The 16,806-nt window shown below is 40.6% G+C and overlaps 1 protein-coding gene across 1 annotated transcript in view; it reads right to left on the reverse strand.

The window, feature by feature from the left end:
* Window positions 1–807: 807 nt before the first annotated feature.
* LOC117505388 (protein Dok-7-like) overlaps window positions 808–16,806 on the reverse strand; it is a 49,799-nt gene continuing 33,800 nt past the window's right edge. The window contains exons 8-11 of the mRNA XM_034165033.1: window positions 15,859–15,944; window positions 13,841–13,910; window positions 10,875–11,024; window positions 808–1,263 (exon numbers count right to left, since the gene is read on the reverse strand). Coding sequence (XP_034020924.1) covers window positions 1,127–1,263; window positions 10,875–11,024; window positions 13,841–13,910; window positions 15,859–15,944 — 443 coding nt within the window. The 3' untranslated portion in view covers window positions 808–1,126. The remainder of the gene's footprint in view (window positions 1,264–10,874; window positions 11,025–13,840; window positions 13,911–15,858; window positions 15,945–16,806) is intronic.

Genomic DNA, 16,806 nt, shown 5'->3' on the forward strand with positions numbered 1-16,806 from the left:
GTTTTAATTTAAAATACATTCAGAAATAAATCCAAATGAGCCAACTTTGTGGAGTCACAATATTTAATAAAATGTACATATGCAACTATTTGCACACTTTAATGAATTTAAAGGGTAGGTAACTCTACCACGTGTACATTTTGTTTGTATTGCTAAATAAAGTTTGAACATGTTATGTACTTCAAATATTCCAAATATACAAAACTGGTTCATTTAGATTTACTTCTGTACATCCATCCATCCATCCATCCATTTTTTTTTCCACTTTATCTGGAGTCGGGTCGCGGGGGCAGCAGCTCAAGCAAGGCCGCCCAGACCTCCCGATCCACACACACCTCCCCCCAGCTCCTCCGGGGGAACCCCAAGGCGTTTATATATAATTTCATAACAGTTCATGTTGGCTAATACAAAATATATTTACATTTGAGACACAAACAGTACACAGGTGTAAATACACAGAATGCAAACTATAAAAAATAAAAATGGATTGCAAATCCACTTTAAAGGTAGATCACTTCAGTAAATCCTGAACCATATCAGTCCTTTAATTTAATCCAGCAAGTAAACTGTGCATCATTAAATTATTAATATATTAAAACTGAACAAAAACACTCTTGTTATAAAAACCAAATGAGTTGATCATTTGAGTGGAGTCTGGTTATGTTTACTGCTCATACAATCTTAACTATTTGTCAAGAGAAAAGTTCAATTTATAATAATTTAATATATATATATTAAATATATATATATAAAATTCTTTTATCTAATCTGAAATTCAGTGCAGACTGTGAATCTGCCTCTCAGAAGCTGTTGTTAAATATTTTTCTACCACAAACTAACCCAGAATCTACAGTATCCTGAGTAAGAATGGATGCAAAGATTTCCTTAAAAATGAAATGTAATAGAGATTTGTGTGTCAACATACAGAAAGACTGTAGAGTGCCATCATTCAAAATTCTGAGTTACTTACCGACACATCTTTGTGACATCATACAGCAAGAATGTAAAAAACAACAAAAACACTCCAGATCATCAAACTCTGCATGTGATTCCAAGTGTCTCTGAAGATAAACTGCTCAGATTTTGCATTAAGTCTGTGCATGTTTGAGAGATTTGTGGTGTTAAATCAGTGCGGCACTCCTTTTCTTCTTCGCTCCAGCGTGTGCAGTCCCTCCTGCCGACCCAAAACGTGCCGCGAGCCAACCTTGCGGGCTGTCTCGGTAACAGCGATGTCGATCTGAGCGTATTTAGTACAGCTCTTCCCTGTGGACACACAACAGGCATCAAATCTCTACAACAGGATTTAAATTAAAATTTAAAATGCATTGTAAGTATTCAAATTAACTCAGCTACATGGGGTGTGCAGCCAGTACACTGAGTGCCGGGCCCAAGCCCAGATAAATGAGTACGGTTGCAACAGAGAGGGCATCCGGTAGAAAACAAACCAAAATAACCATGTAGAGTACAAATCAAATTTCCATACTGGATTGGTCGAGGCCTGGGTTAAGAAGGACCACCACAGGTGCTGTTGCCCATCAGGGTGGCGGCGGAAATTGGGCTACTGCTGGGCAAAGAATAAGAAGAGGAGGAGAATGTGTCCACGGACAGCAGGAGAAGAGGAAAACTAGAAGGGTGGGACTGAATGTTGGCTGTATGACTGGTAAAGGGAGAGCTGGCTGATATGATGGAGAGGAGAAAGATAGACGTACTGTGTTTGCAAGAGACCAAGTGGAAGGGAAGTAAGAACAGAAGCATAGGCGGTGGGTTCAAGTTGTTGTATCATGGTGAGGATAGGAAGAGAAATGGTGTTGGGGTCATTTTAAAGGACGCGTATGTGAAGAGGTTAAGCGAGTGTCTGACAGGGTGATGAGTGTGAAATTGGAACTTGAAGGGGTGATGATGAATATCATCAGTGCATATGCCCCAGAGGTAAGTTGCGAAACAAAGGAGAAAGAGGTTTTCTGGAGTGAGTTAGATGAGGTAGTGGACACAATGTGCCCAGGCATGAAAGAGTGGTGATGGGAACAGCCTACAATGGGCATGTTGGCAAAGGGAACAGAGGTGATGAGGAAGTAATGGGTAGATAGGTATCAAGGACTGGAATGTGGAAGGGCAGATGGTAGTTGATTTTACAAAAAGGATGGCTGTGGTGAATACCTACTTTAGGAAAAGGGAGGAGCACAAGAGTGCAGGAAGGTGAACACAAGTGGACTACATTTTTTTTGTAGGAGATGTAACCTAAAAGAAATTAGAGACTGTAAGGTGGTGGCAGGAGAGAGTGTAGCTAGACAACATAGGATGGTGGTTTGTACGATGACTTGAGAGGTGAGGAAGAGTCAGAGCTCAACAACGGATCAGATGGTGGGAGCTGAAGGTGGAAGACTGTTGTGTGAAATTCAGTAAGCAGGTGACAGGTGAAAGGTGGTACTTGGTGTGACATCTGGACAGTGGAAGGAAGACTAGGAGACGTGGTGGTGGAGTGTCCAGGAAAGCATAAGGAGAAAGAGGGTGGCAAAAAGAATCAGGATAGTCAGAGAGATGAAGTAAGTAGACGGGAATAGAAGGAGATGTGGTGTAATGCGAAAAGAAAAGTGGCAAAAGCTAAGGAAAAGGTATATAGCGAGCTGTACAAGAAGCTGAATAGTAAGGAAGGAAAAAAGGACTTGTACTGATGGGCCAGACAAAAGGATAGAGCTGGAATGGATGTGCAGCAGGTTAGGGTGGAAATATATGTAGATGTTAATGTGTTGACAAGCAAGGAGAGTGTATTGAGAAGGTGGAGGGAATATTTTGAGGAGCTGATGAATGAAGAAAATGAGAGAGAGAAAAGGCTGGATGATGTGGAGAGAGTAAATCAGGAAGTATGAGAGATTAGTAAGGATGAAGTGTGGAAAGGCAGTTGGTCCAGATGATATTCCGGTGGAGACATGGAAATGTCTAGGAGAGATGGCAATGGAGTTTCTAACCAGATTGTTTAATAAAATTGTGAAAGTGTGAGGATGCCTGAGGAGTGGAGACGAAGTGTGCTGTTCCTATTTTTCAGAACGAGGGTGATGTGCAGCGCTGCAGTAATGACAGAGGCAGAAACCTGATTAGCCACAACATGAAGTTATGGGAAAGAGTAGTATAAGCTAGGCCTAGAAAAGAACTGAAAATCTGTGAGCAGCAATATGGTTTCATGCCGAGAAAGAGCACTATAGATGCAATGTTTGCTCTGTGAATACTGACTGAAAAGTATGGAGAAGGCCAGATGTTTCACTGTGTATTTGTGGATTTAAAGAAAGCGTATTACAGGGTGCCAAGAGAAGAGTTGTGATATTGTATGAGGAAGTCTGGAGTGGCAGAGAAGTATTTGAGGGAGAACATGTACAAGGATAATGTGACAGTAGTGAGATGCGTAGTAGGAATGACAGACACATTCAAGGTGGAGGTGGGATTACACTAAGGATCAGCTCTGAGTCCTTTCTTGTTTGCAGTGGTGATGAACAGGTTGACGGATGAGATCAGACAGAGTCTCCATGGACTATGATGTTTGCAGATGACATTGTGGTCTGTAGTGAGAGTAGCGCGCAAGTTGTGTCTAGCCTGGAGAGGTGGAGATATGCTCTGGAAAGAAAGGGAATGAAAGTCAGTAGGAGCAAGACTGAGTACATGTGTGTGAATGAGAGGGAGCCCAGTGGAACAGTGTGGTTACAAGGAGTAGAAGTGGTGAAAGTAGATGAGCTTCAATACTTGGGGTCAGCTGTCCAAAGTAATGGAGAGTGTGGTAGAGAGGTGAAGAAGAGAGTGCAAGCAGAGAGGAGAAAGGTGGTAGGAGTGATTTGTGATCGAAGTGGTGCAACCAGCTATGTTGTACGTCTTAGAGACAGTGGCACTAAAAAAAAAAAAAAAAAACAGGTGGCAGAGCTGAAGATGTTAAGATTCTCTTTGGAGTGATGAGAATGGACAGGATAAGGAATGAATATCTCAGGTGGGACGGTTTGGAGAGAAAGTCAGAGAGGAGAGATTGAGATGGTTTGGACATGTGCAGAGGAGGGATCCGGAGTATATAGGGAGAAGGAAGCTGAGGATGGAGCCACCAGGCAGGAGACGAGGGAGGCCAAGAGGAGCTTTATGGATGTGCTGAGGGAGGACATGCTCTGATCTGTTGTGATACCCCTAACGGGAGGAGCCGAAAGAAGATGAGTCTAAGTACTCAAATGAACAAATAACTGCTTTCACATCCTGGCTGTACAGTTAAATTATTAAGTACAAACGGCAAATGTACCTCGAGCAGGCTGTCCTCAACCTCAGTCTTTTAACAACAACAAAAACGAATTTTAGTCTGGAAACAGTATTTACCTTGCCTGAAGTTGGCCACCAAATAATAACGCGCACTCATGACCATATCAAGTGCACAGTGTTCAGATTGATATGGTGAATGAAAGTTCACCATGAGCTAACCACTTCACCGTCATTATGTGAACTTTTAATGTGGTAAGTTACAAGATGATAGGGTTTATTCTTTCTTTGCTCTCCAAACCTTTAACACCATCACCAGTGCAGACAATATTCTGCTGATATTATTAAATTTGTGCAGGGACTATTTGTTATTTTCAGATTAGGTTTTTAACTCCCGTGGTTTAACTTCAGAGTAATTTTTCAAAAAGGATTTCGCAGAAATGAAACAAACATCAAATGTGAGGACAGCACAAAAAAGTCAACATGAGATATTCAGTGACTTACTGAAAGAAAAATTGCTGTAAAATTCACAATTTGTCTAGAACAAATGTTAAAAAGGTGGTGGTGAATTCTTTTTTTCGGTGCTGGAATAGAATAGTCTTTGTGCGGGGGACTGGGGCGTGCTCCTGCAGAGTTACTGTACACTACAAAAAAGAAAAACAAGATGTCTTATACTATATATATATATATATATATATATAGATATAGATATAGATATAGATATATATATAGAGCCTGACCGATATGGATTTTTTTTTTTTTGAGGTCGATAACGATATTTGGATGGAAAAAATGCTGATAATCGATAAATCAGCTGATATATTTTTTTTTAAATGAATAAAATGTTCTTTTTTGGACCCTTAACAAAAAAGGTATGAGCTAAAAGCTGAAGCTTTGTCCTCATATTGATTAACTTTATAACAGAAGAATTTAAGTTCAAAAAATGCAATTGGAGCACTTAGGGGGCTATTCAAACGGGCCAACTAGTAAGCTATCACTCCTGAAAACAATCTTTGCCATATCATGTGAAGTAAATCTGCCCTGCAATTGGATTTTGGAAAACCATGTGATGGAGAACCAATTCCAATTGGACACTCACATTGCGGACGTCATCACACATCTTCTATGAGGAGTACCAAGATGGCTGACGGTGGATTGAAAGTCCAAAAGATAACTTTTCAGCAAAAAAAAAAAAAGTTTCTATCTCATATCATTAAGTTATTTACAATTTAGTAAAGCTTAGTCCCAGAGGGTTAATGGCGAACGGCAGTAATTCCCAGAACCCTTCCAGATGACCAGTGAATCTGAATGTTTCAACCTCTTAGCAGTAAACGAAAGTTTTTCATGCTAGAAATAAGGTTTACAAAACGTGGGCTTAATAAAAAGAGTGACCGATGCAATGAAGCACATTTGACACATTACTACATAAACTGAGTTAATCAAACTGAGTTGAACTGAAACGGGAGAAATGTGGGGCGAATGTAATCGCAAAGTTATTACAAACAACATCCTTATAAACTTACTTGTATGCTTTTGTCAGCCGATCAGTGCAGTGTGACGTGAACTACGGGGGCGGTGATGAACACATTTAAGCAGGGGTGTAAGCAGCTCTCAGTTGGAGTCAGAGCTCCATCTACTGGACAAACGGTGCAAGGACATTTTACATTGCCGACAAACATTATTTAACTAACTGTTCTGTTTATGAGAAATTATCTGTGTGTAAACATTTAGGGCAGTGATCAGTATTCTATATTTATGTGATTCTAGCGTGACGCCACTTTTAAAATTTGTAACGGAGGTTCTTCGAAAATAAAATATTAATTTTTCAATTGCGAAATGCTCAATATAATCTCACTCTGCGGAGGTCGACCCCATTAGTAGTGGTGGGTTCACAGCTGTGATGTGCGTGTCCTGTGACCTGCTTTCAGTGAGGAGGTGGGGCCGATGGCCAAATGAGGCTGTAGGACAGGATCTGAACTGTACTGCCGACATCACTTATTAACCTCGCTCTTTTTCAAAGCCGCAGCACTTCTCAGATTCCTGAGGGAAGTGACACTAATAGCGACTCCTCTGTCAATTACGACTCGCCACTGTGTCTGAGGGCGAGGACTCAGCTGTGTCTCCGCCACAGGAAACCAGATCAGTCCTTCCTCGCGCCTCATAAGCGACAAAATCAGCCGCTTGTATGCGATTAAATCAATTCACCATCTCGCACTTAAACATTCAGAAAATGATCTATATCTTTAATACCTTTTGAGATGTTGCACAAGAAAATCTGGACCATTTTTTGAGCAGGGGACACGTGCACTGACTTGGAGTCTAACGTTCCAACAGTCATAGCGTTAGAATGACAGAGTTGGCTGTAGCTTTAAATCAAAGGAGGACGGCCGAGGTTTGAGTACCAAGTGTTAAAACATCATTGCTGTTGAATTTCCAGTCTTCTAATGTCCACTTGGCACTCTTTGGGCTAATATTTCATTTTATGATTGTTGGAATATGAATAAAATCACAGTGTGTGTTTAAGACGTCCCATAAAATAACTCAAACTGTGTGCAAACTGCACGTTTGAGGCTAATCTTGTTTTATTAATTCTTCCTTCATCCAGGGTGGAGGACTAAAGAAACTTCTCACTGTCATTGCAGGAATAATAACGGTGACTTTCGTGAAGGTAAGTTGACTTCAACACGCGGCACACTTTTATGTGAAGCTAGCAACAGTTCATGCTGGATAAAGTACTCTGACGCTGTTTTTTTAATACATTTGTCAGTTTTTTTTCTTCACCTTGTGATGTTCCTCAGTGGTTTACATACACCAAAGATTAATGCGTCTTTAAACGGCAAGTAAAATTCCAGAAATTGACTTTATTACATCTACAAGCTTTCGTGTGACTCTGTCAAACCTTTGGCTGTATTTAAGAACATTAACACATAGAAATTCATGATGTTTGACCAAAAGGTCCAACAAAATATGATGATCAGTGGAGTTGGAGGCATCAGATAGAAGTGTGACATTGTCCAACTTTAAGAGTGTTCAGTCACAATGACCTGAAAGGCTGTTTTTTTTTTGTTGTTTTTTTTAAGTAGAAAAAGGAAGAAAGAAGCACCCTGTCAGGTCAGAGTGATGGAACATTTTCTCAAAGGTGGATGATGTCACACTTCTATCCGATGCCTCAAACTCTGTCACTTCTTTAGTTGTGATCCTGAGGTTCTGATGCACCTTTAGAATACTAGTTTGTTCAGTAGTGGGTGTTAATTTGGTCCTCCTTTTTCAGCGATTTTAAAAGTTTTATTTGTCCCAATGGATAGTACACTGCACAAGTTACTTATAGTACCAATAAGCAGAATTGTGCTCTGGAAGTCTTGGCTTAATTCTTCAAAATAATAATAATAAAATGTCTCGCTTTTGAACACAAGAAGGCACTGGGTGTACAATGGATCCTTAAATACAGCCAAAGGGTCCCCAATTAACCACACATTTAGAGGACTTTAACAAAGGAGCACATACAGTCTAAGTGCTGACTGCATAATTTTTAAATATAAAATTCATAATATGAGTGGACGTACCAGCAGGTGGCAGTACAGCAGATGTCTTGCTTTTCATGCAGAATTAAAATGCTCAAAACACGTTTTTCTAAGCTTTCTGAACACTGCTCTGCCCATGAAATGTTTTGTAGTCGACCCATATTCGACCATGTGGTGGGTATAATTTTTCTCCGCGCTAGCCTAAGTTGCTAGCTCAAGAATGTTGCTTTTTATACCCCTGGTAAGAAATAATGTCTAAATACTTATGGACCATGGCTAAGAACTTTGAAATCTAATTTTCTCCAACTACACCCATTCAGTTTTATAAAAAAGAATGAATATATATATATATATATATATATATATATATATATATATACACTTATTAATGTCTACTAAATGCTCATAGAAACTATAAAGTAATTTTAACGTATGTTACAGGATGTTTATTTCAGTTTTTATTATTTAGATATTCAATGGCTCAACAGTACACCAAGAAGATTGATGAAAATTGCTTTCCCTGTGCTGGTAACGGCCTCGGGCCTGGACAACAAAGACATAGATGTGTTCATCTCAGGAAGCCTTGTGTAAACTCAAACAGTAAATGTTATTATCTTGTACATCAACAACTTAAAGGGACATAGAGTGGGGACAAACTGATTAAAATCTGGTTTGGTTTGATGTGCCAGATCAACCAAACAAGAGTCATCAGGAGATGACATGTATATCCCCCCTGGTCCCCAAAAATCAGTAGTACAAATTGTCGGGGGAGCACCCACATAGGTGATGTGGTTCTTGTGATATCACGCTAACCATCAGCTGATCACTATACCCCCCCCCCGCATTAATGGTAAATGCCCACCAGATGGAGATGTTGGTCCATTTCAAGAACCTTGGGTCATGACAAAGACCAACCTGTTAAAAGTCGTAGATGAAGGTGAAACTGAGTGCCAAAAGTATCAACAATGCCTTTTTTTCTGCACGACCAAACAGTAAAAATGTGATATTTATCAACACATTGCCTCAAACACATGTATGTAAAATGTGATTAAAACAAAATGAATGACAGTCAGGGTGTGTGTATTAGATATGAAAGCAGAACTTGGAAGCGCAGTGTTCCTGCTTCAGACTCTCCACAGATTGGTGAAGCACATGCGTCTTGGACTGTAACCACCAGAGGGCACTGCACAAACTGCCACACATTTGGTTATGGAGTCTTGCTTTAACAACAGCAAAAATTATACTTCTCCAATGTCACCCTGCTTGTGCAACAACTCTGTCACGATGAGGGCTCAGCTTGTTTTTAAACTGACCATTGGCTGAAAGCTCGATCATGGTGATGATGGAAGACAAAATTATTTTGGCCATTGACCAACCAAGTACCATATGAAAACACTTAAAACAACTCAAATGCTGACAGCTTTAGTGAAGCAACAATTACAGCACCCTCTGATGGCCACAAGCGAAAAGGCATGTGTTCCCGACTCCTATGGAGGATCTCTCAGAGCGGGGCAAGTCAAACTGTGCCCTACATTTAAACTAGGTCACAGCGTGCACATGCAAAGTCTTCCCACATCTTGTGTTAAAGCACATGTGTACCCGATATAAAACCAATACATGGAAGACTTGATTTATCACAGCGATGAGCACAGAAACTATTTTTATGTCCCCCTTTCCAGAACAATGAGTACGTCAGTATGTTTGTTTTAGACCAGGCCGATCGTGCTGTACCGTTCCTTCTGAGGACAGAACAGTTTGTGCACAGAGACACACGCTCACGTCGCATGTCCGATCCCAACAGTAAGAGTCCTGCATGTTGAAGCCATGTTTTGGTCATGTCCTGTTTCTTATTAAAGTGTTTTCCTCTGAGCCTCGTGTCCATAACAGGAACAGTTACTGTTTATCAAACAGTTATGGACACAACTTCAATAGAACTATATTTTCTTCATCAACAGTACTGAAAACTCTGCTCTAACACTGTTATTTAAAAAGGAAAAGTTTTCCTTGTTTGAACGTTAAGCGTATTATGAAGATTCATAATACCGTGGTGCGCCAGGGGGGCAGCACATCCAAGAAGGACACATCCAGGCTGGACAAACTGATCAGGCAGGCTGACATGAAGCTGGACTCTCTGGTGACGGTGGCAGAGAAGAGAACACTGGACAAACTGCTGGACATTATGGACGATGCCAGTCACTCTCTGCACACCGTCATCAGCCAGAGGAGCTTCAGCCACAGACTGCTCCTTCCCAAGTCGCAGGACCAACAGACTGAAAAACTCCTTTGATCCCTCAGGCCATCAGACTGTACAACTCCTCACTCAGGGGAGGAGGAGTAACAGGAAGATGGGGGACGGGAAGGAGAGGAGCAATTGTAGCGAGTAGTATTTTTGATATTTATATTTACATTTTGCAAATTGCTTTTTTCTTCTATTTTTGATACTCTGTGTGCTTCTTACCCTGTGTGCTGCTATACAGTGTTGCTGAAACCTCAGTTTCCCTGACGGAGTCTTCCCAAGAGATTATTAAAGTACTATCTAATCTAATCTGATTCACATTACATTGCTTATCGTAAGAGTTGTTCTGACTTTAAACTGTTTTATTTATTTAATGTTTCCTTTTCCTGTTTGACACAAGGATTTATTTAGAATTTTTTTACTCTCCAATTTCTTTGATACTTTTAAAGCTGATCTATTGAAAGTTAAACCTGGCTATTTGCGTGTTGCTGTGTAGTTGAAGGTTCTCAGTCATCCAGTTTACATGAAAGCAATTGAACTTAAGCAACTTCAAATTAGCAGTTGTGTCTATTTTTACCTGGGGGTGGCAGAAATATGGAATATCATGATAGCTAGCTAGCTGTGGATGGTAATGAGTGACGTCAGCAACATAGCGATCTGGCTGACATTTGTTATCAATGACTTTATAAGCCATTTTATCAAATTGTTGCTATAACCCCAAATTGCACAGTAATCGAAACAACAGCTGCCTCAGTTTGACAGTTTAATACATGTTTTTTATGTCAATAACACAATTATTTCTACAGTTACCCAGTATTCCACATCGATACGGTCATAACAGGGTGAACTGTTGGACTGTTTTGACTAAATGATCCCCCTTAAAGATGTGGTCTTACTTTGTGCTGGGAGATGAGTGGCGGTCCCATGACTGACTGGCTCATGCAACTCCAGCTCCAAGTAGTTGACCTGCTTCTTCGATGTAGGGCTAATGGGAATATTCACGTAGGTCACACAGTCACCTCGAGGCTTTTCAGGAAGTGGAGCCTCTGGTGGGAAAACAAACAGATCGCTTGTCAACAGAAGTGTTGCAGATTAATTACACGCAGCTGTTTGGTTTGTCAGTTTTCTGTCTAAGTGCTGGGTGAGGAGCGTGTCACGCATACGAGCGGACTCGGAATGAGCCGAGTGCACGCCAGCAACACGTGGTGGACCTACAGCTGGGAACCACAAAAGGAGCTGTATCAGTTGTGCTAAAACGGATGTTTAAACTCTAAATCAGAGCTGTGGCAGTGAAGGTTTCAGGAGAAAATTAAATTTATCAAATGCAGCAGGGAGCTAAAAGTCAGAATCGCAATTAAACGTAACAAACACATTACAGCTACCACACTGCCCAAAGTGTTGTCTATGTTATTTATTCTTCGTGATTGTTTGCGGTGATAACAGGACTCCCCGTCCCTTCCCTCCCTAACCCACACCCCCCAGGCAGCTTTAGCTGTCAAACCTAAAAGCCACTGAAGATAAAAGTGCAGCATTTCATTCCTGGCTGCATATGCATTTCACGACATTTAATTCCTGTGCCGACAATTTTAGCAGAGATAACGTCAACTTTCAAAAACACAGTAACAGTCTACTCGTGGACACTGCCGGAATTTGCATAACTTTAACACAGTAAATCTCTTTTCCACAGTGACATTACGGCCAAGAAACCCATTTAAACTGTTGCATTGCTGAATATTTGTCTCCCCGTTGCAGGATTGTGAAAAGAATCTTTACGAACTGTAAAGGCACCTTGACTTGCACGAATTTGATCTGTGCACTGCCGCACAATTTGTCACACCAATGTATCCCACTTTGTCCCACTTGATGCCATGCTATATAAAATAATAATTTTGAAGCTGATGATGCATTTGTTCTCAGAACTTGGTTGATGAAACCAATCTCTCATTGCTCCCAGAATCGCAGAGAAATTATCTACAGCTGCAGGTTGCCTCGTGTGCATTGTGCAGTGGAGAATGCATTTATGAAATACATATATATTGTAATGGATTGGTAAAAGTTGTATTTTCATTCCTTCTTATGAGTTGGATAATGTATCTGTAAAATTATGTTTATTATAGATGTAACATCTCATCATAATCGTTTAGATGCACTGCGCGCAATGACACGCATTAACACGCAGTGTTTTCGAATAGGTTGCACAATGTTCACAACTAGTTCACAAAATTAATGCGTGCCAGAAGTTTTGAACATTTCAAAATTTTCTTTGGCACTGGCACACCTGCACCTTAAACAGACAGAAAAAAACAGAATCAGGCATCAGAAAGACAAGAAATACAGTATAATCTGCCAGCATTAAACAACAAGAAAAACAGGAAATACTAAGGTGATCGCCGGCCACTAGCCCTAAGCTTCACTAAAAGACCCAGACTTTAGATAAAGTTGAGGCCATGGCCTGCTCCGTTTACTAATAAAATTAATTAAAAGAGTAAAAAGCGTAGAACTATAGTATGCCTGTATGCTAGCCATAAGAAAGGGAAAATAAGTGTGTCTTAAGTCTGGACTTCAAAATCTCTACAGAATGTGACTGTTTTATTGACGCAGGGAGATCATTCCACAGAACAGGGGCATGATAAGAGAAAGCTCTGTGACCCGCAGACTTCTTATTCACCTTAGGGATACAAAGTAGTCCTGCACCCTGAGAACGTAAAGCCCGGGCCGGTACGTAAGGTTTAATTAGGTCAGTTAGGTAGGGAGGTGCCAGTCCGTGAACAATTTTATAGACTAGTAGCAGAACCTTAAAATCTGATCTCACTGGGACAGGAAGCCAGTGAAGGGATGCCAAAATGGGTGTAATGTGGTTGAAGTTTCTGCTTCATGTCAAAAGTCTGGCTGCAGCATTTTGAACCAACTGGAAAGCCCTAATGCGAGACTGCAGTAAACCAGAAAATAGAACATTGCAGTAGTCCAATATAGAAGAGATAAACGCATGGATCAGGGTCTCAGCATCAGCCACAGACAGGATGGGATGAATCCTCGCTATATTTCGCAGGTGGAAGAAAGCAGCCCTCATAATATTTCTAATGTGGAGGTCAAAGGACAATGTAGGATCAAAAATTACCCCAAGGTTCCTAATTTTGTCAGTGTGACATATGACACACGAGCCTGGGCCCACATTTAAACTAGGTCACAGTATTGAAAAATTACATTAAATATAACAAAACTCATCTTCTCCATAATGAGGTTCTGTTTGCTGAGTGACGGTGCTGTAAAACTCTTCCACTTTACCGGACAATACTTTTTGGGAGAAAAACTGATTGTACCTGTGATAGACTCTTCCTAAAGGGCAGCAGCCTGTGGTCATTACCCGCAGCACAGAAGCATCAACCCCAGGGGACACTCCCCCAGTCAGTGAGAAGCCATTAAACGCCGAGCGGGTGCACGCCTTTGTCTAAGAGGCCACCAACATAATTGATCAGACAGCATGCCTGTCCACCAGTAAGATGTTTTCTATTGGCTACCTTTACACAGCTCTGACGATTGAGAACTTTCAGTTAACTAACCAGACACCATGACGGAGGTAAAGCCAAAATAGCCGTTTTCTCATGGCTGACTGCAGCCCTTTTCCATTAAAAGCAGCAGATAACCAGGCCGTCTCTGCTCCTGGAAACTGAAGCACATTTTTTTTTTTTTATCAAACTTGGAAGAAATGGTGGTTAATAGAGTTAGCATCTGCTAAATTTGTGGATCAGAATACAGATCTGGTTGGATCAGCCTATGTCAGTCTACTTGGTTTGGAGGAACAAATATAGCAGATACGAACAGTTTTGTTGGCAATTCGATGTTCTGATGGGTTCGGTCTCACCTTCAGCCTCTCGAAAGAGTCTCTGCTGACCACAGCCAATCATCAGCTCATGCTTCCTTCTTTCTTCAGTCTGAAAGGAAACAATCAAAAATATTTTAAAGAATTCTTTAGTCATTAGCATCTACCTCTATAATGCAACTGTAATTTTCAGGCCAGTTAATACGTATAATTACTATTAACATCTTATCGTACAATACATGGACATTATCTCGATAAATATATTTTGAGACATCTTTTGCTGTCATTGTGGCTGTGCTGCAGTAGGCTGAGCTCAGGCTCTTCCACAAAACACACACACACAAAGTGACAGTGAAGCAGGTGAAGTGATGGTAATATGCTACTGAATGCCAACAGGTAGCTTTCCCCAACAACTGCTTAATTACAACCAGAAAGTTTGGAAGACTAAATCCAAATGAACTTTGTTTAAAAGCCACACTGGACAGCAGAGCCACTGTGGTTTTGGGTTTTCTCATGTTTCGGCCCCCGTCTGACCCGGTTATGTTTTGTCCCCTAATGTTTTTATCTGGTCATTCGTTATATTTTAGTCATTTTTCTCGTCTCGCCATAGTTTGGTTCTGATTATCTTGCTCCTGTGTGTAATACTTTCCTGTTTATCTAACTTTAATCATGTGTCTAGTTTCAGTCCTGCCTTTGTATAATCATTGGTTTTATTTCCCGTTTGCTTTTCTTTTGTCTTATGTTCAATTATCTGTTACATGAGTTCCATTCTGGTTTAGTCCTAGCCTTTATTTTCTTGTTTAGCTCTTTTCAGATATACGTTTCATGGTTTAATTCTTTGTTCTTGTTCCTTCATGTTGGGTTTTCTTCATTTTATTTCTTGTTGATTGGGACTTGGGTTTTGTTCATCTTTTGTTTTGGTAGTTTATTTTGATCACTGTGGTTAGGTTGATCATCTTGTCAGGTCCTATTCACTTTGCATTTGTCTAACTGCCTCATCTCGCACCAGCTTATCTCACCTTCATCTGTCTGCTCTGTGTTCCTGCACTCTCTTGACTCCTGTCTCACCTCTGTCTCGTCTGACCACGCCCCTTCCAGAACATTCCCTGACACCTATGTCTTGTTTCCCTAATTACTGCACCTGTTATTTAAGCCCCTCACTTTCTCCACTCCCTGCCAGTTCATTGTGATTTCTTGTCCACGTTCCAGCCTTTGGTTTTGCTTTGTTTTTCCTTGCCATTTTTGACCTTGCTTCATTTTTTTTTACCTCGCTACTGCCTCAGCCCATGTATTATGTCTCTTGGTATTTTGGAAGCGTGTTTGTTGTTGATCACACCTCTGCTCAACCCCCGCCTGTACTGCCACTTCTCAGACTGCCTTCTTGTGTACCGAACCCCAGCCTGATGAGATAAAGCCTTTTACTTATATTTCAGTGTTGTGAGTCTGCATTTGTGTTCAACTACCTTCTGTGCCACACCTACCCAGTTCATGACAGGTTTTAGTCGAATAAAAGAAAAGATCCAGTTTACGCAAGGGAGCAAGCCAGCATGTTGACTGTTTAAAACCTCTTTGCTTATTTAAGTGCAATTTTTAAGGTTTGGTTGGGCATACATTTTATTGACAGCTACAATTTGTAATTAGTTTCACTCACTCATCTTATTTGTGAATAGTGAAATTTATTTATTTATTTTTTTTTTAAGTTGAGGTTAAAAACCCCTCAATTTCCTCTAATTTTGATGTAATTCGAACCATGACGCAGTGAGATAAGAGTGTTTTAGGGGGTGCATGTCACCATGTCAACAAAGTCTCTACAACCCATAATTCATTTCTCTGTGTTGGCCATAAGCAACGGTGACATGCAGCAGCGGATATTATTTCTTCTGGTCTGTGACCAACAGCTACCCCTCAGGAAAGATTTGTGATAAACAGATTCCAGCTCTTTTGTTGCTGCTAAATTCCAATAACTTTAACATGTTTCATTGATTACAAGATATCTGATGTTATCCGACCGCGTTTGCAGCTGATCGCACAGAGCTGATTGAGGTGTTGGCTTGACCTACCTCAGAGTTGCTCTCCGATGCCGTACTCTCTAGGTGCTTATAAGCGAGATCAGCCTTTCGTCTTTCCTCGTCATTACACCCTTTTTCTGGAGGCAGAGGGGAAAAAATGGTGTTTTAAATATACGAGTCAGACTTTTTTACCTGTAGCCAGTGAATAAGAGAATCCCATCCATGCATTTTCTAAACCTGCTTATTCCATGAAAAGGTCATGGGGGGCTGGAGCCTATCCCAGCGGCCACTGGGGTATGCGCTGGACAGGCCACCATTGTATCACAGGGATGAAAAATATCCTCATATTTGGCCTTTTAAATCCATTTTGGAAAATAAAGTAGACAAAGTGCTGTCTTGGTATGAATACATTAATTTCTGCTGAGCCAGTGATGGGGAGGCAATAACAGGCGCAGAGTCATTCCACAGCACAAACTCTTACACGCCAGCAAACAACATCCATTGACCATCCAATGTGCATGCTCATACGAGCGCTGTATCATTACAACTTACGTGCTGCTACACAGATCCAAGATTCACAGACAGGATGAATAAATCCAAAATGCAATCCTAATTCAACAATACCAGTTTAAAACAAAATGGCAGTGAAAGTAAACTAATCAGCCACTCTGAAATGTCCAGGTTTTTTTTTTAAATAAAGAAACATTTTACATCTACATATTTCCTTCAGTCTGCTTCTTATGAGGTGTCACAACAGTAGCACCTTTTTAAAAGTCAAAATTAATTGTTTCTTCGCAGAGCTTTTACAGGTAAGAAAAAAAATTGCTGTTTGCATCAGTGTTAAATTATATTTTGTAGAAACACTTTTTTTATTTACAGCAGTAAATATTAGCTGAAAGCAGTTTGTTGATGGCAAACGGGTGTGATTCAGGTCCTGCACTTGGTTACAGTACAGTGACTTTGCCTCCACGTCACATAAGTTGCATTTTCAGCTGATCT

Source organism: Thalassophryne amazonica, chromosome 23 (assembly GCF_902500255.1).
Source record: "Thalassophryne amazonica chromosome 23, fThaAma1.1, whole genome shotgun sequence".
Lineage (NCBI taxonomy): Eukaryota > Metazoa > Chordata > Actinopteri > Batrachoidiformes > Batrachoididae > Thalassophryne > Thalassophryne amazonica.